Source organism: Schistocerca nitens, chromosome 1 (assembly GCF_023898315.1).
Source record: "Schistocerca nitens isolate TAMUIC-IGC-003100 chromosome 1, iqSchNite1.1, whole genome shotgun sequence".
In the NCBI taxonomy this organism is placed as follows: Eukaryota; Metazoa; Arthropoda; class Insecta; order Orthoptera; family Acrididae; genus Schistocerca; species Schistocerca nitens.
Genome location: NC_064614.1, coordinates 653317496 through 653335147, shown reverse-complemented (window position 1 = coordinate 653335147; position 17652 = coordinate 653317496). Strand labels below are relative to the sequence as shown.

Sequence of the window (17652 nt, the reverse complement as noted above, 5' to 3'; positions counted from 1 at the left end):
CACGAGAGTTAGCGACAAGGCCATGCTGATAGTTGGTGCAACATCTCATGTCCCACATTACCTCTTCCAATATCATTAATCCTATACCTCCAAATTGACCACTCTCTCTGCATCACTCTCAAGTATTTTTGTGTGTTATTTCCCGTAACTTTCCTGTGGCACGTGACCTTGTATCTCATCCAATCAACCACTTGCCTACCTCCACTCCTTCTCCTCTCCATTCCAGTTTGCATCTACTAATTTCACATAATCTAGTCACATCTGTCATCTCCCATCTTCACACTTATCCACCCACAGACCTGTAACCCACATTACAATTTTTTAACTTTTTTTATTTGATCTCATTGTGGTTTCACACTGATTTCAGTTGGTTTTTGCCTTTCACTATCAGCCTGTGCCCTCAGATTTCATCTTGTTTCACCATATTTCATCCATTTCATCCTTTACCTGACTTTGTCATGTGTTTGGGTATATTTTTGCAAATTCTTTCGGATGTAATTCTTTGTCATTTATGTATTTTTACTCATTTTTTTCCACCATCAAGGATCCTGCTCCTTCCATCTGCATCAATACAGAAAAGTTTTCTTATCCCTAGCCAGAACTCAGTCCCACATATTGTTCTTGTGTTGCTGCTTAGCTCAAGGAATCACCTCGAATGGCCTTACCATCAAATTATCCATCTCTGGCTGCCACCCTTCCTTCCACAATAACCTCCATCTGATCAGATTCCCCCAGTCCTTAGCTCTCACCAACACAGTCCTGCAAAATCATATCAATCAGGCCCAAACCTCCATGCAATACCTTCTCTCCATCTGTAAAATTCTCCTGCTATGCAGTCCCAAGTTCCTGGATCCCATATTGCACACTAAAACTCTCTCCCTACAGAAACTAGATCAACATGCACAATGCCACATCAAAAAACTCTCCACCCTGCTCTGTTCCTACTCCTACCTTGGACTACCACTGTTCACCACCTCTAAAACAGCCTCTAAACCTCGCACACGCCACCCCATAGTTGACAACACATGTCTTGCAGACCTACTACATTTACCCTACCTTCCAAAACTCCCTCTCACTACTACACAGAATCCAGAACCTAAATAGACCCAAAAGACAGCCATGAACATTTCCTATAAAAGCCTTAGCCCTGTAGTAGTATCAGGCCTTTCCAAAGGCCTTACCTTTTGCCCCATTCCCAAATTTAATCATGCAGGACTTGTTTAAAGTCCTTCTCTTCTTCTCCTGGTCCCAACAGTGGAAACACTTTGGTGCCAACAATCCTACCAATCAGGTTCAACCAAAGACCAATGCTGAACCCTGCCTTACTCAGTTCACTGCACCATCCAACTGTGATCCACCCCCACTGCCCCCAAATCACCCCTTCTTAACTTTCCAGAATTTCTTAATCTCAAACCTTGTCTCCCCAAATATCTCAACATGCAAACAAACCTTACATCCACAGAAAGAACTGCAATCCACCACCTAAAAACTGATTCTGACCTTATAATGTTACCTTCTGATAAAGGCTCCACCATGGTTGTATTTAACTGCAAGGATTACCTGCCAGAAGAAATCCACTGGCTGTCAGATACATCCATCTACAAACCCTGCCACCATGACTCATTTCAGAAATCCAGCAGAATCTCTGTTCTCTCCTCAAATCCATAGGGCCATCCCAGAAACTCTCCCTGGTGTCGACCTCTCTTCTAACTCCTGCCGCTCCCTGCACTCACAACTTCTACATGATTCCTGAAGTCCATAACCCAAATCACCCAGGATACGTCATCACGGACAGCTACCTTGTCCCCACTGAGAGAATCTCTTCTCTTGTAGACCAATACCTTCGGCCTATTACCCAGAACCTACCCTCCTATATAAAACATACCAACCATTTTCCCCACCGAATCTCCACTGCTCCTGTTCCTCTACCATCCCGGAGCCCAGCTAGTCACTATTGATGTCACCTCCATTTACAGTAACATCCCTAATGACCATGGTCTTACCATTATTGAACACTACCTTTCTCAACACCTGATGGATTCCAAACCAACAACCCACTTCATAGTCGCTATGACCGACTTTATCCTCATCTGAAATTACTTCTTGTTTGAAGATGTTGCCTACAAACAAATCCAGGATACCTCTGTGGGCATCACATGGCACCATCGTTTGCCAACCTATTCATGGGCCATATACAACAATTCTTCATAAACACCCAGAATCCAAAACCTGTCACCTGGTTCAGATTCATCAATGACATCTCTGTGATGTGGCTCAAGGGTGAGGACACCATATTCAGATTCCTCCAGAACCTCAGTACCTTCTCCCCCATTTGCTCTAACTGGTCATACTCTACAAAACAAGCCAGCTTCCTTGATGTTAACTTCCATCTCAAAGATGGCTAAAGCAGTATCTGTGTCGATATCGAACCTACCAACCACCATCAATACCTCCACTTCAACACCACCACCCTTTCCATATCAAGAAGTCCCTTAATATGGCCTAGCAACCTATGGCCATCACATATATAGTAATGAGCAGTCCCTCTTGCTGAGCCCTCTACAGATTGTAATTACAGATGTCCTGTGCCTTATCTTTCCAGTCACCCACCACCTCCCAAAGTCTCACCATCCAGCCACAGATGAGCAATCTCTTTGTGACTCAGTACCACCCAGGACTGAAGCAGCTGAATTAAATTCTCTGCCAGGGTTTCAACTACCTCTCATCGTGTCCTGAAATGAGAAATATCCTACCCACTATTCTGCCCACCCCACCCACAGAGGTGTTCCGCTGCCCAGAAAGCCTCCACAATATCCTCATCCATCCCTACACCCCTTGCCACATGGCTCATATTGCTGTAATTGATATAGATGCAAGACCTGACCCATACATCCTCCCAGCACCATCTACTCCAGTCCAATCACAAACATGACCTGTTCCATCAGAGGCATGGCTACCTGTGAAACCAGTCACGTAATCTACAAATGAAGCTGCAACGACTGTGCTGCATTCTAAGTGTTCGTGACAACCAACAAGCTGTCTGTCCACATGAATAGCTGCTGAAAAACTGTGACCAAGAAACAACTGGGTGATCTTGTTGCTGAACATGCTGTCCAACTTGACTTTCTTCATTTCAATGACTGCTTCACAGCCTTTGCCACATGGAACGTTCCCACCAACACCAGCTTTTCCTGAAATATATCCTTCATTCCCATGACTCTCCTTGGCTTAACCTTTGTTAGTTATTTTTCTTACCCATCTAGCCCCTTTCCCATTCCCATTCCAGCCCCTTATTCCTCTATTCCACCAATGCACCCAGTCTTTTTACTTCTCTCCTTTTCTGCTACCATCCCCCTCCCCTCTCTCCCCCGCCCTCTGTGTAAACTCCCAATTGCTCCTATCTTGCCTCCTCTCCATCTCATCACTGAATGCTCCCACAGCAGCACTTTACCATCCCCCACTCCCACCCTGCATCCCTCCCCTCCCTGCCCCAGCCTCCTCCTTTTTCCCACCCAGCTGCCTCTCCCATCAGGAAATGCTGCTTGCAGTCTGGCATCAGCTGCCGGAGACTTGTGTGGATTTCTGCTATACTTTTCATAATATTGTTAAAATTCCATCCTGAATTTTCCATTGTTTGGTTGAGTCACATATTCCTTTTTTCCCCAGTTTGATTCAGTACCTCCTCATTTGTTATTCAACCTACCCGTCTAATATTAAACATTCTTCTGTAGCACCATATTTCGAAAATGTCTATTCTCTTCTTGTCTGATCTTCTTATCTGCACTTTCCACTTCCAGGCTACACACCACCCAAATATCTTCAGAAAAAAACTGTGTAACACTTAATTATGTATAAGATATTAACAACTTCCTCCTTTTCAGGAAAGGTTTTCTTGATATAGACAGTCTGTATTTTGTACCTTCTCAGCTTCTTCCATCATCAGTTATTTTGCTGCCCAAATAGTAAAACTCATCTACTACTTTATATGTCTTATGTCCTAATTCAATTGTTCCAGCAGTGCCTGGTTTAATTTGATTCCATTCCATTGCACTTGTTTTACTTTTGTTAATATACATCTTGTAACATCTTTTCAATACACTACCTGTTCTGTTCAGCTAAGTGTCCAAATTTCCTTATGTGTTTGTCAGAATTACTATGTCACTGGCAAACCTCAAAAGTTTTATTTATTATTCTTGAACTTTAATTCTAATTTCAAATTTTTGTTTGGTTTCCTTTACTGCTTGCTCAGTGTACAGAGTGAATACGATTAGGATAAGCTACAACCCTGTCTTATCCCTTCTTAAGTACAGCTTCCCTTTCATGCTGTTCAACTCTTATAACTGCACTCTGGTTTCTGTGTAAACTCTAAATAACATTCCACTGCACGTATTTTATCTCTTTTACTTTCAAAATTTCAAATAGCATATTCCAGACAATATTGTCAAAAGTTTTATGTAAATTTACAAATGTTATAAATGTAAGTTTGCCTTTCTTCAACCTTTATTCCAGGATAAGTCATAGAGTCAGTATTGCCTCATGTTTCTATGTTTCACCAGAACCCAAAATGATCTTCCCCAACATCAGCTGCTAAAAAAATTTCCATTCTTCTTCAAATAATTTGTGTCGGTATTTTGCAGTCATAACATACATGTATTAAATTGATGGTTCAGTAGAATTCATTTCTGTCAGCACCTGCATACTTTGATACTGGAATTATTCATTCTTCCTTATGTCTGAAAGTATTTTGCCTGTCTGATATACAAGGTGGACAAAGTAACTCTGACCCAGAAAATATTTACGAAAACATTTGCTGATATTCAAACTTTTTTTGATAGTTAGGGTTTTACTACAGAGCCGGTTTCATGCCATTTCACCAATGCGTTTTGCATTATAGCCTCTGCAGGAGGTTTTGCCAAATCACTTCCAGTTTTAAACAGTTTCAAACAGTTTACAAACATCTTCCATGAATTGTGTTTTGCATTACACTTCCAAAAGAAATGCACTGTTTTATCATGAGCACCATTTTATGTTGTATTCAAGTGGTCATTAAATGTGTCTGCTTCTCTCACTCTCTTGAGTTTAATGTCCAGCGCCAGTTTAAGGCCCAAACTACACAAGCCAACTTGAAGCACCAATCCAAGAGAGGCACCAGAGGTGCAATAACTGTAAGATTTCTGTACAGGATGTAACAGAATTAGTAGCAGCTGCTTGGGGCCCCAAACTGAGAGGTATGCCCTAGTGAAAGATTGTGGATGAAAATTAATAGCAAAAACAGACACTGGTGAAAGTGTACAATGGAAAAGAGGGAAGAGATGGGGTGTGGAATGATAGTTCGCTTGTGTGGAAAAGTGTTCTCAAACCAATCTTGGAAATGCCAAGTAGTGGTCAAAGAAGTGTATATTTGGGTGATAGTGTGGTTGTATGTGTGAATGTGTGTACTACTGTCAGAAAAAGAGCTGATTCTTGGAAGTAAGTGTGAATGCCGTGCTCCACGGATCAATTCACTGTAGGTGACTGGTTTCGTTTCCCTTGTTTTATGTATTGCTCCATTCAGGAATTTTGAATACTTCTAAGTTTTAGTCTGCAGGTCATAACTGGTAAACTATGGTCAGAGTCCAAATCTGTCCTGGAAAATGGCTTGATGCTTCAAATCTGGTCTTAAAAATCTGTCCTACCATTATATAATCAGCCTGAAACCTTCGCCTGTCCCCAGATTTCTTACACCTGATTGACCTTTTATCATTATTCTTAAACAAAGTTTAGTGATGATTAAATTATGTCCTGTGCAGAATTCTTCCAAGCAGCTTCCTCTTTCATTCCTCTCCCCTTATGAATATTCTCCTACTGCTTTTCCTTATCTTGCTTTTCTTACTACTGTATTCCAATGTCTTATCTCAGCTAAATTTTCATCTCCCTTCACTCTCACAATAATTTGCTTCATCTCATCATATATTCTTTCAATGTCTTCATGACCTGCTGAGATAGTCGAAGTATAAACCCGTACTACTGTGGTGGGTGTTGACTTCGAGTCTATCTCGGCTACAATAATATGTCCACTATGATGTTTGTAATAGCTTACCTTATTCCTACTTTCTTATTCATTTCTATCTTAGTGCTTCCTGCTTCACTTGTGTACACTGTAAGGCCTGTAGAGATTTTTTTTTTTTTTTTTTTTTTTAAGTTAATCAAATTTTTATGTGGCTTGTGAATTGCAACGCCTTATAGGAGTTTCACGCTAATTAAGGCCATATAAGCGTGGTCTTCTCCGAATGTTCTTCTGACCAAAAACCAATTCTGGTAGTTGGAATACAAAGTTTTTGTTAATCATGCCTTTGCATTCTTGTGGAGATATTTCCATAGAAACTTCGATGCCCTAACAAATATTTCTTTATACCTAACTGAGAAGTGAAATACCAATTTTCATAAGTTTAGTTTTAAACATTTTTATAATAACGAAATATTTTCTTAAAAATTTTCATCCCCTCTTGTACTCCCTTAGCTGTCTATTTCCAGAAACACTAAAACTTTTTTTTAATTTCTAACCAAGAAGTCAAATATCAATTGTCATAAAGATAGCCTTAAAAATCCTTTAGTACTTTCAAAACATTGCACTCACAATTTTACCTCCTTAGTGGTTGAATTTCCAAAAATGCTCAAACATATATTTTTTCTTATTTTCTGACTGTGAAACCAAATACCAGTTTTGTAGTTCTAGCTTCAAAATTCCCCTAATAGTGACATACTTTCAAAAAGCCTTTAACCCCCTGTGTCACCCCCTTAGGAGTGGTATTTTGGTCAATCCTTTCTTAAATGATGCCTACAATATAAGGTATACACCCTCTCCAAACTTAAGTTTCTATCCTTAGTGGTTTGGGGTGCATGATGATGAATTAGTGAATCAGTGTACATGGCCCTGTTTCACCCACTTAGGAGTTTAATTTCCAAAAACAGTGAAACGTACATTTTTTCATCTCTAACTGAAAAGCCAACACCAATTTTCAAAGATTTAACTTTAAAAAATGCTTTTGCAATGAAATATTTCCATAAACTCTTTCACCCACTTAGGGGTTGAATTTCCAAAAAAGGTGACGTGTATCTTTTATTTCTAGCAGAGAACCCAAATGCAAATATCACAGATTTGACTTCAAAAATATGTGAAACATTTTCATAAAAACTTTTATCCCCTTAGGGTTCAGATTTCAAAAAATCTCTTCTTAAACATCATCTACACTCTAAGATCCACACCTTATCCACATTTCAAGTTTATATCCTTAGCAGTCTAGGGTGGGCAATGATGAGTCAGTCAGTCTGTCAGGAAATTGCCTTTTACTGCAGAGATTAAGCCTACTCTTGCATTACCCCTGTCTGATTTTGTGTTGATAACCCTGTACTGACCTGACCTGAAATTGTGTTCTTCTTGCCACTGCACTTCAGTTTCAACTTGATGATCCTCTACCTTTCTTTTTCCTGTGGTTTTTTTTTCCCCTACCATTCCTTTTATTATAAATTTTTGACACTAATGTATATCTTATGACCACACTGCAATTAATAATGAATCAAAGCTAGTTTCTTATCTGATGTTATTGGCAATACGCTGTGAAGTACTGACCTGTATCATTTGGAAAGACGTTCTTTGTAACAGTCATTAATTTTTTTTTTCTAAAAATTTTGAATTGCTTTCTAAAGTATAGTGTATGTTATTGAGATATTAATCCTTATATTAACTTTATTTATTTATGCTTTAATACATCATCTATATACAGAGCTCGCGTTGTCTTCAAGTGGTTAATGCGTGGATTCTCAGGCTACCTACCTCCAGAACAGCTTCTGTACCTGTGGGATCTGGTACTTGCTTATGATTCTCTTGAAGTTCTGCCATTGCTGGCTGTTGCTATTTTAAGTTTTCGAAAGGATAATCTGTTACAAGTTGAAACCCTGGCTAATGTAGAGGTAAGACTCTTATTTGACTCTTCAATTATATTTTAAGGTAATACAGTTTTGTTTCATTACAGCTGAGTAGCATCATAGCATGTACCCTCATGATGACACTTTTACAATTTACCAATGGGCATATATTATGCACCATTTTTGTATGTAGCGTATACCAAAATTACAATTTTCAGAAAATTGTACCTCTCATTGTTTGTATGATGTAAACACGAGGTTAGTAAAGTGTCTAAATATACTCACTCTTATATTTCTATGAGTCAAAAATCAATTGATCTTAGAGATTTGTTAGTAGATCTACATTTTTAAAGCTATAGTCTTAACATCAAGTTATACTTACTCACCCTGGTCCCTTAACTCTTTATAGCAAGAAGTGATAGTAAAAAAGTCACTTAATAACCAAGAAATGTAGGAATATTAGTTAAACATTAATTTTAATTTTAAATAATTTGTACTTTTTATGTCTTCTATTCTTGCTACATTTTGTATTGGGATGTAATATTACATATTTCATGAGAGGTATCAGCATAAAGTTCTGTTAACAGCTACTGGTTTTGTGCATAACAATACAAATACATACGTTTTAGTTTTTCAGTGAACTTCCTTGCCATACAGTACTTGCAGCAGTGGTTGTAACAGCAGGCACAGCAGATGTGTGCCATGGTCTTGACTTCAGGAACCCTGGAAAACTCCAGTTTAACCATTTGTGTTAGAGATAGAGTTCCTTTTAAATTATTAATTGTGATGTGTTAGTTAAAAAGTTTGCAGAACAGAAAGATAGAAAAATTTTATGCACTATCTATATATTTACGATTTTAATACAAATTTATAATTTTTGTTCTACTTTGTATTAGCTTCTGTTAAGCTAACCTATAAGTATAGTTTGCATGCTGAAGAAATGAGACTGTTGAAAGGTTAAGTGAAAGCAAAATGTAGTTAGCCGTGTTTTTATGCTTCTTTCAAGAATATTGTTTTCCCAGCTAGGGGACACTCTGAACGTTTTCTGCCCATTTGTTACTAGTCTCCAACAAGGTTGCATTTCCATATGCACTATTTTACTGTATCTCAAAACTCTGCTGATACTGCCCCATGAAATGTGTGCATTAAAAACTAATGCAAAATAATCAGGAGCATCTTACAATTCACAAGCCACCTTACAGTGAGTGTACCATTGTCACTTCCTCCCTTAATGTTCCTGTCTCAAATCGAGCATGAGATCCTCTAGAAGAGCTCAGATATTTCTGATTTTACCTTTCTCGTCTTTTTGCAAGATGTACGTATGAGGAAGCAATATGTTGGTTGACTCTTCTGGGAACAAGAGCTCTCAGAATTTTAGCACTGAATCACACCATCCTTCACAATACCTCACTTTTAGCATCTGCCAGTGGATTATATTAGCATCTCCTTTATGCTTCTGTACTGATTAAACAAACAAGTGAAATTAAATCAGCATTTTCTTGATTCTTCCATACATATTAAACATGTTTCTTTTCTATAGGTCTTCTGTATTTCTGTTGTTGGCATTATCTGGCAAGAATCCCAGACTAAACATGAGTACTCAAGTATGAGACAGACTAGCATTTTTTAAGCTACATTTTCTGTCAATTATTTTACTGACACTCTGTATGGTATCTACCTTTCCTACATTTATTTTTGTGTAGTCATTCCATTTTAATAACGTTGTATATACAAATGCATGCATTTAATAGATGTTACTTTTTCCAGTAAATATTCAGCAATTGTATAATCTAATAACAATGGGACCTTCCACATATTTCTAGCATAATATGTTACATTTGTTTGTGTTGAGAGCAACACTCAGCCCTCCCACCAAGCATAAATCCTCTATTAGTCTTCCAACATTATGTGACAATTCTCTAACAGTGTGATTTCTCAGTATACAACAATACTTTCGGCAAACAATATCTTGGAGCTTTTGATGTTATTCACATGTACAAATATTGTGAGTAGTAGAGACCTAACACTCTTTTGAGATGTGCCTGAATCTACTTTTATATGTTAAGATCCATTAAGAACAACATGTTATGTTATATTCACTAAGAATTTTTGAATTCAGTCACAAAGCTGGTCTGATATTCCATACACTTATATTTTGTTCATTAGGTGGCAGCACAAAACTGTGGCAGCACAAAACTGTATCTAACTTATTATGAAAGTTAAGGACCATGACATCAATCTGGGTGTCAATATTTGCTGCTTGGTGGGTCTCAAGGACAAACAAAATTATTTGAGTTTCACAGTATCATTGTTTGCAGAATCCATGTTTATACTTACAGAAGAAGTAGTTGGTCTCAAGGAAATTTTAATACATAGGCATAAAACAGAATTCTAAAATGGATTGATTTAAGCAATATAGGCCTATAATTTTGTGCATCTGTTTGATGACAATTCTTGAAACTGGGGATGACCTGTAAGTTTTTAATCATTTGGAACACTTCATTTCTCCAGCAACCTATGATAGACTGCTGCTAATAGAGGAGTAAGTTCCTTCTCATACTCTGTATATAATCATATAGGTATCCCATCTGATTCTGCCACCGTTCCTCTGTTGAGCAGTTTTAGTTGATGTTCTGTCCCATGGTCACTTATCTCAATATGAATTTAGAGGTTCATGAGATGTTTTGTCAGATCAAGTTTTACTTCCAAATTTGTTGAATGCTTCATGCATGGCTCTCCTTGCACTCACTTTTGTTTCATTTTATTTTTGTTAATCAACTAGTCTTTAACTGTTTTTAAAAATGTGGTCAAGTTTTCTTTACTTTTGGGACAACTTTGCAATGTGACATTTAAACCACAATGGGTCTTTGCTATCCGTTGCAAGTCTGACTGATAGATATATTCTGTCTAAAGCATATGCACAATGCTCTTCAATTATGTCCATCTGTACTCAACATTTCCAGTCTCAAAGAAGAACGTTTACTGTTGATTGCTCAGGTAAACTGAATGTTTCTTACATGCTTGCTATGCAGAAATATTTTCTTACCTTTCTCAACATTCTTATTGATGCTTTTAGACAATGATGCTGTAACAATCTTGTCATTGACTCCCTGCTCTTATTTAAGTGAATTAAAAGGTTTAGACCTGTTTGTAGGTGCAAGATCTAAGATGTCACCTTCATGAGACATTATCTGAGTAACTACTCAAGGTAATTTGCATGGACACCTTTCTCTACCATCTGAACTAATCACTTGTGTCTCCCACTCTATAGCTGATAAGTTGAAATCTTCCCCTAATACTTTATCAAAACCGGTACACATATAAATGTTTCACAGGGATAGATACTGATAAAATTTTCTTGAGCTTGCATCCATTTCAAGTGTTTAAATGCCCAAAAGCTTTTTGCCAATTGCTCCTCAACCATTATCAAATGGTGACTGTTGTATGGATGGTGCTGCCATCCTCATATAGCCATGTTACTGTCTGTGATGTCATTGGGCCACAGTGCAGCTGCATATAAGGTAATGTTTTATTGTGAGCCTGTATAAAACACAAGAGGTATTTATACCTACAGCATCTTGAGGAATCAGCACCAGCAGAACATGCTCTGGAAGTTGGACACAAACTGTGTTCAATGAGACATCTGATATGAAATGGACATATGGTTTCTGTGATAGTGTTATCAAAGAAGTAACTGAGATACAAATTTGAGACAGCACCCTTAATAAAGATGGTGATCTGTAGCAAAGCACAGCTTGGGACCTAGCTGTTGGGATGTTCAAGCAGATGCAATGGACTTGCAATCAGAACATTCTCTTGTGCAGAGCTGGACTGGATTCTGGTGACATCATGGGTGGTGGCACATCTATACATTAGGACAGCAGCATCAGTCACATCACAGTCACTACTTGAAAATGGCCAAAGAGCTCTCAGCCAAAAACCCATGGGTATTTAACTGCTTGATGTGGCTGGAAACTTCAGAAATTTATATCAGTTTAGATCGATGAAATGGTGCATTCATATATTAACATACATCTACAGGGAGGTAATGTGGCACAGCATTAAACATCTGGAGAAGCTGCCTGTTAAGAAGGCTAATTTATTAAAACCTTTATCCTTCCTATTACACTGCTGCAATGAAAAGACAGTTCTGTAATCTGCTGCCATCAGCCACCACATCATCACGCATGCAGCTAGGAGAATATTTCATCATGCCAGCTATGGTCTGCTGTGGGAGAGAAGACATTTACACCAGAAAGCAGTTAGATGCAAATGGTTGTGAGATTATTGCTGGCCATTTGCAACTGACACAGTTATTTTCAGCTTTAGATTCACCACAGGAGCAGAATAGTTGTCATTACAGAAGACAACCACAGAAAAGCAAAAAGGAAAATTCAGCTGGCTTTCACAACAACGAAATGCGGCAGAATGTAAAGTAGCAGAATGTACCATTATTAACATGATGGCCATAAACATCGATGTGGGTGCCATCTTGGCACTTAAGAAGGGGCTTAATTTTGCACCTTCACCTAGAGCATTCCTTTTGTTGACAAAATAAATGGTATGCAACAATCGGTTTGTGAGATTCCCTGTGAAACCGCAAAAGATATCTATCAAGAAACAAGCCACGTTCTTTCAAAATACAAACTGCTAGTGCTGAAAACGACAAGAGCTGTGCTCAGTGATCTTCACTTGCTCTGCAACAATCCTCTCATTGTATTCCTATCAGCTGACCAGGGCTATGCAGCCATTGAAAAGGAACATGCCAATTATGTTGTGATTTCCAGTTGATGCAGGAGGAAGAGACACCCCAAAAATTGCCACTGGGCTCAACAACGATAATAATGAAAAAGAAACCAGAGCTTCTTAAGTGTTCATAGCTGGAAGAGAGTATCATTAAAAAACTCCTCCCTTAGGCATCTCAGCTATATACATTTTATGATCTGCCTAAAGTTCATTAGAAGGAAACAGCCCTATGACCCATCATGAGCACCAATGGAGTGTTGACTACCAGTCTCCCAGAACATATACCTAGTCTCTGTATTCTGCATGTTGGTCACTGTTTGCACCATATGAAGAACATGACCCACTTCATAAGCCAAATTAAACATCCGTGTCTTGGAAAAGGAGATGTGACAGCCAGCCATAATGTGGTCTCATTATTCAAGCATGTTCCCATCAAAAACTCCATAAATCTGCTGCCCCAGTTCTTTGACAACACTGTCATCAATTTATTTAAGCACACTTTTATGTCACCATATTTGTTTTATGTTGGGGAATATTTTAACCAGATGGGCAGCATGATTCCAGTTACAGCCAGTCTGTTTATGAAGTATATTGAGGACACCACATGAAGATATTTGTATTTGAAATGGTAACTAAATGGACACCCTAGCTGCAAACAGGTGTTGATATACTTCACTGGGGACATGTTGAAAATGTGTGCCCCGACCAGTACTCAAACCCAGGATCTCCTGCTTACATGGCAGACGCTCTATCGATCTGAGCCATCGAGGGCACAGAGGATAGTGCACCTACAGGGACTTATCCCTTGCATGCTCCCCATGAGATCCACATTCCCAACATATCCAGACCACTACATCCATAGTGTGCCTAATAGATGTATGTATGTAGATGTATGTATGATGAGCAAACATCTATTAAGTGCACTACGAATGTAGTGGTGTGGACATGTTGGGAATGTGGGTCTCACGGGGAGCATGCAAGGGATAAGTCCCTGCAGGTGCTCGATCCTCTGTGCCCTCGGTGGCTCAGATCGATAGAGCATCTGCCATGTAAGCAGGAGATCCTGGGTTCGAGTCCCAGTCGGGGCACACATTTTCAACATGTCCCCAATGAAGTATATCAACGCCTGTTTGCAGCTGGGGTGTCCATTTAATTATCATTTCATTCTAGCAAAGCTGCATGGTCATCAAAGGTAACTGTTCTTTTGGGAACAGATATTACCTTCATATATTTGTATTTCTTGCTTAGGGTGAACATCATCTTCATTTTCCTTATGCAAAAACTTCCATCAATTTTTAAAAGCTTCTTTGCCTTAAAGCCAGATTTAAAACTTCATTTAGAGCACAAAATCAATATACTTTCACAATAAATAAAGCAGCAGCATATCTTCTATCATATGTTGTTTACAAGGCAGTCACTTAGTTCTCCTTAATTAATATGCCTAGTCTATCTCAGAAATACATCCGCTATATTTAAGAACTTTTAGATCTTCAGAAACACTAGATTTGTTATGTCCTGAACAATGAGTAAACATGCAATAGAGTGCCATATACAAGAGGAACTCAAAAAAACTGGAATAACATTCCACCATGGGCAGAGTTTATGTAGTAAGCATTTCTACTGATAGGACTGTATAATGCAAGTCATTGCCAGATCAGTGCCACTTGTATTGTTGTCCTGGCTTGTTCTGTTCATCTGCACTGATTTTTTTTTGCTAGCACTGTTTTGTTTTTGTGCCTTTTTCATGATGGCAGTTTTAAGTGAACAACATGCAGCTGTGGAATTTTGTTTTCTACTCAGTAAAAATGTTGCTGACACTGTTTTAATGTTGAAAACAGCTTACCAAGTTAAGGCTATGGGAAAACTCAAGTGCACAAGTGGCTTGCTCAATTAAAAATGGTAACATGTCAACTGATGATGAACTTTGTTCTGGATGTCCATCAACTGTCCAAATTGACAAAAATGTTGAAAAAATTCGAGATCTTAAGCTTGCAGACCACTGACATACAATTCGGAAGTTTTAAGAAGATTGCACAACAGCATTCATCAAAAAAGTCCCAATTTGTGGCAGACAGAAGACTGGTTCTTCCACCAAGACAACACGCCTGCACACACAGCCATCTTAGTCACACAGTTTTTGCCTAAAAATGGTATGGTTCCACAGCCCCACACTTTACTCACCTGACCTGTCTCTGTACAACATTTTCTTATTTCCACACATGAAAAGGGGAAAGAGGCATGAAAGGACACTGATTTCGCAACATTGAAGAGATCAAGGAAAAAGACAAGATAGGAGCTGTCAGCCATTTCTAAAGATGACTACAGAAAAAGTCCCAAACTGTGGAAGCACCAGTGGAACAAATGTATTAGTTGTAATGGAGAGTAGTTTGAAGGGTATATGGTTGTTTTGTAAATAATTTGAAAACATATAGCTTTTAAAAAATAATAATTCTTTTTTTTTCCACACTATCTATTTGGTGCCCTGTTCTCTGAGCCGAAGCTTCTTTGTGCAGAACTACAATAGAATGATATAAAAGCTTCTTTCCAAGTATTCTCATTATGTAATCCATAAATTTTACAATTTCAAAAATCAGTTATGATCCAGTGGTCTTTAATTCAGATATGAAGAAAGATTTCCAGAAAAGCATCCATAATACATAAAAAATTAGAATATTTTGAGGACAATAGGGCATCAATATCAGTAGTTTTACAATCCATAATAAGTTCACATATTATTAAGGCATTGTAGTTTATAATACAATTTAAAGCAGCATTTTTTGTCTTATTTTCAGGCTGTTCTTGCAGATCTGTCTTCTCTCAAAGTAATGCCATTATTACAGTTGGCATTGCTTAGAGATTGAGCTGAGTTATTTGCAGCAGTCCCAGTGTTAATGGAATAACAATTGTCTGTGAAAAAATATTTAAGATTCATCCAAATTTTTCTCTACTGCAAGAAGAAAGTGGCTAACTGTTATGAATAAATTCTTATGAGATGTCATGTTTTCTATTTCTGTCAGTCAACAGAAACAGAGCAAATAGAGACATCTGTTGAAAAAATTATGATGAAGATTTCTAGAAACACTCAAAAGTAAATTCAAGCTTCTAAGATTGGAAATCAGAAATGAAAATTCACATCAAAAGACAAGAAAGAAGGACTACAGGGTAGATAGAAGTAATTCTAATTAATTATATATCCAAAAAAAAAGAAGTCTGGAAGGAAAGTAGAATTAAGCTAGCCTTTGAACAAGTAAGCAGTAACGAGGAAATAAAGTGATTTACGAAGCCATTGAGGCTTTAAATACAGTAGATAGGGTTTATTACAGGAAGAAATCTATAACTGTAGCAACTAAATTCAATTCATTTTAATATTTACAGTTAATTTAGTATGAGGTAGTACCAAAGATCAAACATATGTTGGAGGAGAATGTATCATCTGCACAGCTTCTTGAGATGGTATGGGTCATGGGCCTAATAATGCTCACTATCAAGCAATGACTCACGTATCTGCTTTGGTGATTTAATGTGCAGTAGTAAAACCCAAATGAAATATGAGTGCATCATTAATTACTCTCAAGTATTCAAGACACACTATACAGTCTCAGAAGCAGTGTTCAGCAGGAACCAAAAGAAGTGTATTACTGCTAGAATTTGTGAGGGAATATTGCAGCAGCTGCTGGTAGCTGGTGGCAGCAACGTGCTGTCATTTCAGTTGTAGCTACTGAGCTGTTGAATTATTGTGAGACAGGCCAAGTCCACTTGGTGAATCCTGCGAGTGCTATGGTAATGCACAGTTCTTGCGGTGTAGAGAACCAGATTTCTCCACCAGCAGGTTTCAGTGGTGTTGCCAGGTAAATGACTTGAAGCAGCAGATAGGCATAACAGATGAACTGCTACCTTTTCTAAATAACTGTTATTTTTGCAGCAGTTGCATTCGCGGTGTGAGAGCTCTAACAGGGCACGGTGGCTACATTGGACAAAGGCACAACATGGAGCAGCCAGCAGCAGTCATGAGTTCGAGTCTCCTTCACAGTATCAGTTTCCTTCACTAAGTCTGCTGTCTGGACTTAGTGCCAATGCACAGTAGACCTTCTGGACCCACTCCAGCTGCAGGCAGACTCTTGCCCAGAAGCCAGCAGGTTGCATCCTGTATGCAGCAGCTGATTTCTGCCACCATGTTGGGCATGTCTCTGCACTACACCGCAGTGGCTGCTTGGAAACGTCATTCATCACAAAGTTGGCTGCTGCAGCAAAATCCCCATCCATCTCCAAAAGCTGCTGATGACTGGAGTTTGCAGTGCAACTCATCCACAGGGCATGTGCCAACCACTGAGCAGTGCAGTGCACGTGTGTCGAATCATCAAATCTGAGCGCACATGTTGCAGCCATCTGGCCAGAATGCTGGCTGTCATCTTGGCAACCACTGGCCCTTTTGCATGGAATGGCAGTATGGCCACTACCCTGCACCCAGCAGTTCTGATGCACAAATGGAAAATAAAGTATTAACTTTTACAGCTATTTTTTGTTAGGGCTTCAATGGCCTGCTACCCCGCCTCACCCCTCCGCCTCCTGCTATCATGACCTCGTACCACCCCTCCAGCCCAAGGATCAGCTGTAATTGATGTCAGAAGTGGTGGCAGCAGCTCCAGTGGACAACAGATCTGTGCAGAACGATGTCTGAACTAGAGCCTGCAATGTCATCACATGGCGGTGAGTGAGAGAACTAGTGTTTATTTTTGGTGTGCAAATTGAGGGCTACTTTGCTTAGGGAAGAGAAACTGGCAGATGTGCCTGAAATTTGGGATAACTGCAAGGAACAGTACTTGGTACCTCTTAGATGTTTGCAGTGCAATCTGCTTGGGTATTCTGCCCCTTGTGTTGAGTCAGTGGCTGAAACTTGTTTTACATGCCATTATTATCATGATGATGGGGGTCAGTGTAGGGAGTCTAGAGAAATAATGACAAGAAACATAGTATAATGTGTTCATCTGTGAATTATTGCTG

The 17652-nt window shown here is 38.8% G+C and overlaps 1 protein-coding gene across 1 annotated transcript in view; it reads left to right on the top strand.

Moving 5' to 3' along the window:
- LOC126236673 (TBC1 domain family member 19) overlaps positions 1 to 15608 on the top strand; it is a 169122-nt gene extending 153514 nt beyond the window's left edge. Inside the window, exons 12-13 of the mRNA XM_049946160.1 lie at positions 7764 to 7950; positions 15444 to 15608. Of these exons, the coding sequence (XP_049802117.1) occupies positions 7764 to 7950; positions 15444 to 15512 (256 nt within the window). The 3' untranslated portion in view covers positions 15513 to 15608. The remainder of the gene's footprint in view (positions 1 to 7763; positions 7951 to 15443) is intronic.
- Positions 15609 to 17652: the final 2044 nt, after the last annotated feature.